This window comes from Leucopleurus acutus (genome assembly GCF_964270905.1).
Source record: "Leucopleurus acutus genome assembly, chromosome: 15".
In the NCBI taxonomy this organism is placed as follows: domain Eukaryota; kingdom Metazoa; phylum Chordata; class Mammalia; order Artiodactyla; family Delphinidae; genus Leucopleurus; species Leucopleurus acutus.
The window spans coordinates 27,192,141-27,205,463 of record NC_139157.1 but is presented as its reverse complement, the minus strand read 5'-3'; the positions used below and the strand labels follow the sequence as shown (position 1 = coordinate 27,205,463).

General features: G+C 36.0%; 1 protein-coding gene across 2 annotated transcripts in view; it reads right to left on the bottom strand.

Moving 5' to 3' along the window:
* Positions 1 to 8,928: 8,928 nt before the first annotated feature.
* Positions 8,929 to 13,323, bottom strand: part of BCLAF1 (BCL2 associated transcription factor 1) — a 29,341-nt gene continuing 24,946 nt past the window's right edge. For both annotated transcript variants that reach the window (XM_082855450.1, XM_082855451.1), the window contains 2 exons: positions 11,471 to 11,683; positions 8,929 to 11,309 (listed from right to left, as the gene is read on the bottom strand). In XM_082855450.1, the coding sequence (XP_082711576.1) occupies positions 11,304 to 11,309; positions 11,471 to 11,683 (219 nt within the window). In that variant the 3' untranslated portion in view covers positions 8,929 to 11,303. The remainder of the gene's footprint in view (positions 11,310 to 11,470; positions 11,684 to 13,323) is intronic.

Sequence of the window (13,323 nt, the reverse complement as noted above, 5' to 3'; positions counted from 1 at the left end):
AGTGGTAAGAATCCACCTGCCAACACAGGAGACACGGGTTCGGTCCCACATGCCGCAGAGCAGCTAAGCCCGTGTGCCACAACTACTGAGCCCATGTGCCACAACTACTGAAGCCTATGCGCCTAGAGCCTATGCTCTGCAACAAGCCACAGCAATAAGCCCACGCACCACAACGAAGAGTAGCCCCCACTAGCCGCAACTAGAGAAAATCCCACGTGCAGCAACGAAAACCCAATGCAGCCAAGAATAAATAAAATTATTAAAAAAAAAAAAGCAGCTACTGCTTCTAGCATTTCAGTGAGAAATGCATTGGAGTGACATATAATTTAGGATCAACTGTGTCTGCTGCTGAGCAACACTGTCAAAAACTGGGAGAATTGGGGCTTCCCTGGTGGCGCAGTGGCTGAGAGTCCGCCAGCCGATGCAGGGGACACGGGTTCGTGCCCCGGTCTGGAAAGATCCCACCTGCCGCGGAGCGGCTGGGCCCCTGAGCCATGTCCGCGGAGCCTGTGCTCCGCACCGGGAGAGGCCACAACAGTGAGAGGCCTGCGTACAGCAAAAAAAAAAAAAAAAAAAGGTAGAATTTTTCAACTAATTTCTGTGTGTCCATAACATTTATTCATTAAACTAACATTGAATGTACTATGTCCCAGGCATCATTCTAAAGCACAGGGAATGTAATGAGGAAGGCAGCTGAGGTCCTTGCCCTCCTGGAGCTTACATTCTAGTAGAAACCTCAGAGACGATTCCTCTGAGCAATATATATAAAGAGCATCTCTCTCCACGATTTATTTTTCCTTATAGCACTTATACCGTGTATATTTATGCTCCACCTACTGCCAAACAAAACTCCAGAATAGGAAATTTGTTTTGACCCATGCTGTATCTCCAGCGCTTTAGAAGACTGCCTGGTATATTTGATGGGCGTTCAATAAAATGGTTGGATAAATTATTTCAGTATTTGTTGAATAAAATAATTGGATATGGGATGAGAGAAAACAGACACCAAGAATGATTTGAAACGAAGAAACCAGCAGAACAACAGTGATTATAGTGACAGGCCCAGTAGTCTAGGCTAGATAAGGATTAAAGGAGCAGGAGAGGGGTGCTGGACAAATGTAAAAGAATGCAAATGGATCAGCGACCCTACATAGCATTTTCTCAAGTTCCTTGTCCTTCCCTTTTGCCTTCATAAATAATGATCTTATAACCTCCTCCCTTTCCAATCCGATATCAAACAGCACACAATAGGTGCAAAAGGAGAATATCCCTTGAGAGCATGAGAAGGGAAACCAGTGGTACTAAAGCCTCCTTCAGGGTGCATTATTATTTGTGTGTGTGTGTGTGTGTGTGTGTGTGTGTGTGTGTGTGTGTGTGTGTGTGTGTGTGTGTGTGCCCGTGTGTGGTATGCGGGCCTCTCACTGTTGTGGCCTCTCCCGTTGCGGAGCACAGGCTCCGGACGCGCAGGCTCAGCGGCCATGGCCCACGGGCCCAGCCGTTCCTGGACCGGGGCACGAACCCGTGTCCCCTGCATCAGCAGGCGGATTCTCAACCACTGCGCCACCAGGGAAGCCCCAGGGTGCATTATTAATAGAGCTCAATATTCAACTTTGATTTAGGTAACAACACGGTGGGCCCAGGTCAAATGCTACATCTCCATGAATGCTTTGCTGACAATTTCCCTCTAAAATTAATTCTCCAGTGATCCTTCCTCCATTTTGTTTACTAAAGCATTCATACATACCACATCTTGACAACCTTTTACGAGATTTGACATTAATATTTTTCTATTACTTTTAAGTGAAATTACTTTCGTGAACTTTTAGAATGATGCAGAATTTCAGTAAATCTTTTCTACCTTTTCTGTCATTTTTGAGTAGTGTTCAAATATTTGATGGCATGCTTTCTAAGATTTTCCTGGCTGTTCCCCTCCCACAGTTGAATCTAGGCCCTCTCAATCCACCGTGTCTACCCTGCGAATTAGGATTCCACTTTCAGTTCTTTCTCCTCAGTGTGGGGTCCCGTCCTTAAAAGGAGTCTTGCCTTGACAGGTCCATTTTGAGAGTTCACTGAGGTAAAGTATTCCAGTCTCTCTAATCCTTACTGTGGGTACCTTGTGCTCACTATTGGAGAGGAAAAACTCTGTTTTAGTAGGCTCACTTGAGATTCTCCTTTTCAAGCCTGTCAGATGCTACCCCAATTCTTAACTTCTACTCACGTAGAAATCAGTACCAGGCAGGTTGGTGTTTTGTCCCCATCCCGATATTTGTGGGTTCGTGGGAAAAGCTTGTAACCTAGTTTAATTGTAAATGCTGTCCAAAAATAACTGGTTTTGTTATCTAGATGTATTGTTTCCATTTTCCCAGAACCGTTAATAATACATTATAGTTAATCATCACACTATGTACTGGATCCCCGAGACCAATAATTTATTCAACTTTACAGCCAATGCTAGGCATACTTTCCCAGTGAACAAATGGAGGCTGAGGGCTGGCTTGAACAGAGGCTAGAAAGATGTGTACTCAATCTTGCCAACTGCCAGTTGAAACCCCATTAGCCTCTGACACAAGGCTAAGTTTTAGGTGATTAGGAGTACTCGAATTACTATAATTATCTTAATGGGGCAGGACACAATGTAACATTCTAACAAGTAGGCAATAGCCTCTCCAACCTTAACCATAGGATGTCATGAAAAGGTGATATCCAGATTGGGATGCACATGCCCAGCCCAGAAAGTTCACTTAGTTTTACATTTCAAAAAAAATACTTAGGGCCTTTTTCCTTCTGTTCTGCTACCTATGCTTGAAACCTCTCAGGGGCAGTAGTAATGCAGTACACTTAAACCAACCAGCACTATTTAAAAGATTACATACTTCTTAAAGGTTCATTAAAACTTTACAATTGTTTATTCAAAACTTTTAAGTATTAGTTGACATTAATTAGGACCAAGATTTTCCTTGATATTAAAATCATGTTTCAAACTAAACTGTCCTGAAAATCTCTACTTTTTGTATTGACAATAAAAATGACTAAGTAACGTAAAACACAGTTGAGAACTACTACCTATGTATCTATACCTACTATATATCTATAAATTGCTATTTACTTGTGATATATTAAAATTACAAAATCTAAGTTAAATAAGTCTAAATGCAGGAATTATTTTATTTGAACCTTTAAATAACATATAAAAGCCTAGGTTATTGCAGTGTTTGAATCCAAAGGTCTTATGTGTTTATTGGCTACTTATACTATTTTTGAACAAAAATATTTAGACCTCTCTAAAAGCATAAAGGTGAATGGCAGCTTGATTTTTCTGGTTCCATTAGTTTTAGAAAATCCATATGACTTAACAGATTCTATACTGTTTTCTGATACAATCGTATGTCCACAAAGAGATATGCCTTGACTTTCTCAAACACTTAAAAAGAGTTGATTAAAACCTAGAACACAGAAAACATAGTTAAAGGATGTCCTGGTTTTACTCTGCTTCTGGATCATCCAGACAGTCCAGTTAAACATCTTTACTCCTAATACTTCCATTTAGTCCTTTTCATTTTTTAGCAATAATCAACTCATAATTTTCAAAACTCTCATGGTCTGAGTAACAGGAAAAAAAAACTCTACTTCATAAAAATTCCAAATAACTTATATTGTCTTACAGTAGCAAATAATTTGCTACTGTAAGACAGTCATCAAAAAATTTAGCATATTTCAAAAAAGAATACGGCATAAGTCTTAAATATTGAAGTTCATTCCTATCACATTGAAAACTGTAGCAATAATACAGCATTTCTTTTTAATTATCACAGGTAATTTCAGTTGATAACACACAGTTTAATAAAGCAAGCACCTGAGAGTAAAATGTAGTTAAGTAGTTCAGATAGCTAGAAAAAAGTTCAGCTTCAGGTAGCCCAGTATTCCTGCTAGGGAGATATCCAGATTCTCCATACTTCTATAAGCAGAAAACTATGATATTCACAAGCTGCCTACTCCTTTAATTTTACTTTTGATTGAAGTATAGTTGACTTACAATGTATTTATTTCAGGTATACAGAAAAATAATTTATATTCTTTTCCCTTATAGGTTATTACAAAATATTGAGCATACTTCCCTGTGCTACAGTAGGTCCTTGTTGGTTATCTATTTTGTATAATGTGTATCTGCTAATCCCAAACTCCTAATTTATCCCTCCCCCACCCTTTCCCCTTTGGTAACCATAAATTTGTTTTCTATGTCTGTGGGTCTATTTGTGTATTTAAGTTCATTTGTATTTTTTTTTAAGATTCTACATATAAGCAATATCATATGATTCCTAGGTCCATCCATGTTGCTGCAAATGGCATTATTTCATTTTTTTTATGGCTGAAATATTCCATTGTGCATATATATCACATCTTCTTTATCCATACCTCTGTCGATGGACATTTAGGTTGCTTCCATGTCTTGGCTATTGTAAACAGTGATGCTATGAACACTGGGGTGCTTGTATCTTTCAGAATGGTTTGCTCCATATATATGCCCAGGAGTGGGAGTGCAGGATCACATGGTAAGTCTATTTTTAGTTTTTCAAGGAGCCTCCATATTGTTCTCCGCAGTAGCTGCACCAATTTACATTTACATTCCCACCGTGTAAATGCATTACTTCTTCTCCACACCCTCTCCAGCATTTATTACTAGACTTCTTGATAACAACCATTCTGACCCACATGAAGTGGTAACTCGTAGTTTTGATTTGCATTTCTCTAATAATCAGCCATGTTGAGCATCTTTCCATGTGCCTTTTGGCCATCAACATTTAGGTCTTCTGCCCATTTTTCCTTTGGGTTGTTTTTTTGATATTGAGCTGTATGAGCTGCTTGTATATTTTGGAGATTATTGTTAATTGGCTTATACCAATCAAATCTCTTGTTGGTCGCATTGTCTGCAAATATTTTCTCCCATTCGGTAGGGGTTTTGTTTTGTTTGTGGTTTCCTTGCTGTGCAAAAGCTTTTAAGTTTAATTAGGTCCCACTTGTTTATTTTTATTTCTATTACTATAGGAGATGGATCCAAAAAGATATTGCTGTGATTTATGTCAATGCCTACTCTTTTTAAATATCTGGTTATCAAAATTAATTCACTGAGTCAACAAAAGTCTATATATCTATGATTTTAATCCACTGGCTCTGGTTCTGCCCTCCAAATATGGAACATGTTAAAATGATGAGGCTAGGCAAAGTGATATCAAATGCTCTTCCTGGTCCTATGTGATCCGAATTTTACTCTATTTCCTCTTCTAAGAGACAGCCCTTTAAGTACTTGAAGACTGCTATCAAGGACTCATCCAGGTCATCACTTTTCTATAGTAAATGTACCTTTTCCAATTATTCATATGACCATATTTCAGACCTCAAGCTTCTGGCTCTCCTTCCTTTAAATATACTAAATGTTTTCCCTTAAAATCACAGTACTCCAAAACAACACACAAGAGGTAACTTGAGCCGTGTATAAAAAGATTAAGGTTCCAACTCTTCTATTCATAGCAATCTGAACTCTCTCCAGTTCAGCTCATTTTTAAGGTGGCTTACATTGACTTAAGTTTTAGCAGGAGCCGTTAACTGACTCATACCAATCAGATTTCTATATATCCACACGCAGTTAACATGCTTTCTTTTATACACTCAAGGAGCATTTATTGCATACCTATGGTATGTATGTCTTACACAATACACAATGCTAAGTACTAAACATTTATTCTAGCAAAGCATGACACATACACAGAATGAGTTGCCAGCCTAAAGGAATGAGGACAAAAGAGGAACTTTTAGGATTTTTGGTAGGGTGTAAGATTTTAGGATAGGTAAGTGAACAAGGAGTGGGATAAGGTAAAAGGAAAAAAAAAAGCTGCTCACAGGAAATTCCTATAGTTCATCCTAAGATTTAGGCAACAAGAAGTCATCGAAGAATTTTTAGCTTAAAAAAGACAACTTCCAGTTGAAAAACATCCCACAGATGGCAATTAAAAGGTCAAGGTGTCCAAATCAGAAGACTATACTGCAGCAACTGGGACAAATGATGAGCACCTTTACCACAGTTATCACAGGGGTGAAAAACAGCCAACACGTTGATTTTGAAAGTTGAGTATCACCAAATGAAGGCATAAAAAAATAACGGTATACTGACATTAACCAGTTAAATTCTGTATTGTAAGTATCTTTTTATGTCTACATTTGGTGATACTCAATCTTTCAAAAATATTCCAAGTGTATTTAACATTACCCTCATGGCAGGCTTAGAAGTACCCTGGAAGCTTAAAGTTTCTAGGGAATTCCCTGGCGGTCCAGTGGATAGGATTTGGCGCTTTCACTGCCGGGGACCGGTTTCAACCCCTGGTCAGGGAACTGAGATCCCACAAGCTGCGTGGCGCGGCCAAAAAACAAAAGGCTTCTAGTTTTCCCCTTCCAGTACAAGACAGAAAAAATTACGACCTCCCATACTCAAGGAACTAGATTGGGTGAGAGTGGTATTCTTAATTTTAAGTGGTGCTTTACAAGCCATGGAATTTGCAACTATTATGACAATACCAAGAAGTTATCATTGCCAAATACAGAGTTCATGCTGTGAAAGTACATCCTTTCGTCACCTAACTGTACGGTGTACTTAACTATCATCTACTTTTATTTTGCTCTTCCTATTTTGGGGGGTAGTTTTTTTGGGGGGGGTTGTTTTGTTTTTATTTTATATTGGACTACAGTTGATTTACAATGTTGTGTTAGTTGCAGGTGTACAGCCAAGCAACTCAGTTATACATACACAACTATCTATTCTTTTTCAACTTCTTCTCCCATTTAGGTTATTACAGAATATTGAGCAGAGTTCCCTGTACAAATACAGTAGGACTTTGTTGGTTATCTATTTTAAATATATATCATCTACTTTCATTAAAAGGAGGACTCATTACTGAATCAGGAAGTTGGGCAACCCTAAGAGATTACTAAGAAAAATCTGATCCCAATTCTTAGGAGAATACCATTAAAACCACTTACCCAACCCTTTTCTACTTGCAAGAATCAAGATTATCGTCTGCACTTTAAGAGCACTGTAAATCGGCTCACTGTTGTGAAATGCCTAAAACATCCTTGGGAAAAAATCTTTATGTACAGATCATTATAATTAAGACACACTGTTTGGAATTTTTCTCCTAGTAGTGGTGGTAAGTGGCATCCTAATGCCTGTTCTTTTTTAACCAGTGGGATCCATTTTTAAAAGCTAAAGTACTAGAAGGTAATACAACAATATAAAGAAAGCTAGCACACTTAATGTACAACTTTGGCTTCACGTGCGTACCTGACACACTAATCACTACTGAATGCTTCTAAAACATGAGTCCAGCTCATAAATTTACACCTCTACTAAAGCTCTCAAGTCAGACAATGGAATACAATAACTAATTTCAATATATTCCTGAATTCGAAGAAACTAATAACTTTTTCACTTAAAACTTCATTAACATAGACTCCAAATTTTTAACATCTACCTCAATAAACCGAACAATTAGACCCTTGACATTCAGATTTAACAATAATGGCTTCAACTATTTGAGAACCCTAAATGTATGTAACAGATAATATTCTAAAATTTTGTTAAAGGATGTATCACAATCTACTACTCACAGACTGAGTCTAGTCAAATACAATCCCATGAAGGTGAAGTTTATTTCTCCATGTCCCTTCCCTATTCAGCAACTTCATAAACTTAGGTCTCTGTACTTCTCTTTCTGAAAGTGAAAGAAATACCGTTCCATATGGAACGAAGTATTTCCCAAAGGGATTCCAGTTGAAAGCCAAAGCCACTGGCAGTCCAGTGGTTAGGGCGCTGCGCTTCCACTGCAGGGGGCAAGGACTGGATCCCTGGTCAGGGAACTAAGATGCCACATGCCGTGCCCAAAAAGAAAAAAGGAAGAAAAAAAAAAAAAAGCCAAAGAGAAAAAAAAGCAACTAACTCTCTTTAAAAATAAATGTCCCTAATAAATAAAATAGCACATTTTTATGTAGGTAACTGGTACATAGTGTTAAAATTACCCAGTATAGTTCAGCATACATGTACAGAGTTCTTACTTCTTTAACAAAGTTTTGAAGGAATAACTTGTCATTTGTATTAGTCAAAATGTATGTCTTAGCACACAAATTTCTGTGAAAATGCGAGAGGCATGGTAAGAATCACACCAGATCTAAATCAAAGTGAACAAAGACTAAGTTAAAAAACCAAAAAAAACCACTTTTTAGTTATTAACTGACTACTATTTCTAGAAAGAAAGAGAAGTAATGCTAATTTCTCCATCATAATATTATGGCTGACAAGTTCCTGTATGAACACAGGAACAGGAAGGCTAGACTAGAAGTCTGAAATTCCTGTATTAACAATGGCTTAGAATTACCCACTGTAAAATTTCCCATTTTCCCAGGAGAAAAAATAAAAAATAAATGGGGATTTGAGCAGTTTTATAAAGTATTTATCAACCCTCAAAAAGCCACATCATCCCTGTTAGTAATTTTACTAACAGATAAGCTGGTATTCTAAAATGAGACATAAGCCATTGCCATCGGTTGTACAGAACACACACAGAAACAGTCTCAAAATCAGGTAAACAAACAACAGCTATTACCACTTATGACATTTTATTGGCATATGACAATTTACAAGGGTCCCTGTTGCATTATACATCACACTGAGTAAGAATCAGTTAGCCATCTACATTCATTCTTACTGGATATATTTTTACTCAAATTATAACTGAATTCCCAACACTTGATTTTAACTGTGACAAAAGGGGAAAAACAGTAATTCCTTAAAGTAGGCTACAACTGGAAAAACAAATTTTGCTTTTTTAATTAAAATTCCTACGATGTTGAAAGGTGTACACACCTAAGGACTGAGTCATGGCCTTCTTAAAACAGCTTTCTTAATCCTTTCTGGAAATATCCTTTGGTTCATTTTTATTTTCCTTCTCTAAGCAAAAGGAAGTGTGTTAATGCAGGTTATCAAGGAGTTACTATTTTCTAGCACTTGTAAACAAATATCCTTACCAAGAGGAACCATTCAGCTTTTATAACATGTCATGAAGTAGGGTGTTAAATTGTGGTTTAAAAAAATTCACACAGGCTTTTTATATGCTTGGCTCTAAAAAAAAGATAACATCCACAATGGCATTCTATTGCAGTGTTTTCACAATCACCCTTCCTACTATATTCTAATAGGATATTCCTTCCTCAATTTTATTTAATAAAAGTAACCAAATCATTAACATATTTGGGTTAAAGCAACGCATTTGCACTTAAAATATAACCTGCTGGTAGGACTTGGGTAGCTTTATTCCTACTCCCTATTAAGTAATTTCTCAGTAGGTTCCCCTTTCCTGTTGTCTTATATGGAAAAGCAAAACTGCACATTTATAGACATGCATAGAGATTCAGTATCTAACCAAATAATAACTGTTAAAATAAAAGCTAAATTTATTTGTACAAAATAAAATGGTTGTGAAAATTCTCCTGTGTCAGAGATCAAATCCATGTTGCTTTAGCATGTAATTAATTATTATTCTGACTAGGAGAATATTAGTTATGCCCTGATTAATGCAACACATAGTTGCTTTGACAGTATTTCCTCTGCTCAAACAATTTCAGAAAGACAAAATAAAAATAACGATGCAATCCTTAAGGATCTTAGGGCCATGAACATCGCATATACTGAGTTTTGTTTTCATGTTTTTCCCTCATACAGCTCTTAGCTAATGCCTCTGACTGCAGTTAAGGTGCTAGAAGAGCACCTGTAAACAAACCATCAGTGAGGATGAAAGAGCCATACACTTAAGATGTTTAAAAGTTTACACTAACAGAATAAGCATTATCTCCTTTTAATGCAAACATAAAAACTAATTCAGTTGCTGAATTAACAAGTGAAATTTGACTACTTTTATATATGCTCTAAGAGCAGACAGACTTAAACACTAAAATTTACTATTTTGGATTTTCATTCCTTCTAAGAGATATCATCATAAACATAAAGGCAATTCACATTTGAAAGATTATCTTCCTGAACAATAGAACACTTGGGAAGAAAAAGAAAACCCATTTTACAAACTGCAACTGAAATATGGAAAAAAAATAAAAAACAAGTTAGATCAATGCTGTGACAAACTTCCTGTCAGATCTTTTTATTGGTGACATATGAAAAACAAGTTACTTAAAATACCACTAATGAGCAGTATATTCTGTTCGCCTATTATTCCTTATGGTTAGACTACAAACTAATGATTTGGCTGTCCAAAAGCTCAAATAAATATGTAAGGTATGACATCAGGTACACGTCTTTTTAATGTATCAAGTTACTCTGCAGAATAATCCTCTTCCATACCAATGCCAGGATTACAGGTTTTGTTCTGTTTTTTTTTTTTTTAAAGTCTAAGACGTTCAGTAGGAAGGGAGTTTTTATTTGTACTATTGCAAACCAGTTTCCTCTCTCAAACAATAGCTGATATCTAAGACCATGACTCAAACTTTCAGGGAAGAATAGAAAGAGAATATTGAATTTTGAACTCAAAGAGTAAAGGCTCCTAAGAATGGTTTGTATATAGGCCACTGCTTGCTTTCAGTTAAAAAAAAGAAAAAAGAAAAATATTCTCATACTTTTCAATCTAACTTTTAACAGCTTGTACTTTTTTCACAATTGGCAAAGTTTCTTTTTCCTTCTTAAACATTTGCTGAGGTGTTAAACTAGCTTAGTTTACCAAAATAACAACTTTTTCCATGGTACACTTCAAAAATTAGTCACCCTACAATGTAGTGTGTTTGAATTAAGGAGAATGTTAAACAGATGTATACAGTTAAAATAGTTAGTGTGGTTTCTATAAACAACTGCTATTCAGGGATTTGTATGTAGAGCTAACGTTTACTTCAGAATAAACATTAACAAACAGGGAGGGAAGAGAATCATAACTTTCACAGAGCTGTACTTGACCATATCTTATAGACAAAGCAGAATTACAATGCATGTAACAAAAACAGTAAAAGTATTTTTTTTAAAAGTTGATAGTTACAAATATGGTACGTAACAATTTTCTACTTTATTTCAGTACAATTTCCAACATACAGTCTACTATTTTTCAGGATATTTGAAGACTTAAAACAAAATTTCTCTAGACTACTACTTGCAAACAGTAAAATTTAAGTAAAATGCTTACATTCTTATTTGAAAACAAAAATCATGTAAAAAAATGGTGGGTGCAAGTTCTGTTCTCTGTTGCAATCTCACTTCAGATTTACTATTCCTAAAAAAAAAAAAGAGAGAGAGAAAGAAAGATTAGCAAAGATATGAAGAGTGAAAATGATCCAAAATAATCATCGTTCCTAAAAATTAATTAACTAACTGGCCCACCAAACCCGTAACATAAGAAAATATAAGAATCACTAACAAGTTGGAAATTTCTACCTTTTCTTCTTTGCGTCTGTCCTTCTTTTCTTCATTATTTTCCATGGTCTCTTCTTCATCTTCAACAATCCCGTCCCCTTGGTATTTGTCATGAGTCCATTTTGGACTGCTACCTGATTTTTTGAAGTTAAAGCGCCCTCTGCCACGTTGAAAAGTACCACGACCTCTTCCTCTTTTGGCCCAATAATCCACACCATCATCTCTGTCATCATGCTACAGAAAGGTTAAAAACAATCATCAATGAAACGTCTTTCTTGTAAGGAAGATGATTATATCCCCAATCATAAGTCATGGTATAGATTGTCTGAAGATTGGGTAAATGAGATTGGTACTGTTCCAAAACACAAAACAAAACCAATAAAACTGAATTTTTCAACAAAAACATACTCCATCATGAAAGCAAACAGTTACATCATTGCTTCGTAACCCAAGCATTTGAGAGCTGTCCAATTTTTTTGGAGAATCTCAACTGCTAAATTACTGCCAATTTTCAAAATTTTTATTTTTGCTTTCCGTTTTTATTTCAGTCTAAGTCCACTTATTATTAATAAGTATATTATACTGTGTATAAATGATAAAATAACTGATATTTTTCCCCAAAAAATTACCTCAGTCATAAATATGCAACAAAGCATAAAAATATCATTACATTATCAGTAACATTTACTAATAAAACAGGTGATAAGAATTATAGTTTACATATAGCAACAGATTTTAAAAATCCTGAGATTCAAATCTAAATCAATGTGTATTACACATCAGTCTTCTTGGCAAGGAAATTTCACAAGCCAAATCATGATGGCGTGGTCCCTAGAGTAATATCTCAACTTCTTTCTTCTTCACTAACCTAAAATACTGCAGTTATTACAGCCCAACCTTAATTTTTCATTAGCTGCATCCAAAAACAGATGTTCCCCAAGTTACAAATTGTTCCTTTAATCAAAACATCTGCAAAACTGAAAAGTACTTGACTTTGTCGACAAGCAGAAGAGTATTACATCCCAAAGTACAAAACAAAAAGCCAAAGTTCTCCTGTAATGTAATTTAACTGCTGCCCACCTCAAACTTACTTTTAAGTTCGTACCCACAAAAATGGGAGTGACACCCCTTTATGAGACAACAGGCATAATGCAAACAATGTTGCATACTGTACACAAGTACAATCTACATACATTAAGTACAACTTATGGAGTACTGATATTGATCAACTGTCCAAAAGTCACTAAAACTTTTCAAATACATAATATGAACACATTTTCAAAACATGCAATGTGCCTTTGTGCATATTCATGTAATACAGATCACCCTCCTGAATCACTTGAAAAGTTCACACATGTAATTAACAGACTATATGAAAGAGTCCTTACCCACTTCTAATAATCTAGCTTTATCAAACCAATAAAAGATGACTAGGCAGAGGGGTGCATGACTCAAAGAATGAACTTAGGAACTATCAAAAGTGTAAATTTCAGTATGTCAGAAAGTTCAATTGTAAACCCAAAATAAACTATTTTAAAATAGTCTGCCACTCAAAATAATATGCACACACAATTACATAATTTCAGGCTCCCTTTTGGTATTAATACAACTAACTCTGTATAGCCTTTATGCTTTCTTGTTTGTGGTGTTTACACAGTATTCCATGGAGTTGTAGGAAGAAGCAAACAGCCATTGAAGCCAGAGGCATGGGTTTAAATCTTAACAGAAACTGTGTGACTTTACTTCCTCATTTAAAAAAACCAGAGATAGCCTTGAAGGAACATAAACGATCTGTTAAGAAGTGCCCAGCCCAGTGCCTGACAAGCAAGCAATCAACGGTGGTGATAATGTTTATATGGTGCTTATTACTCATC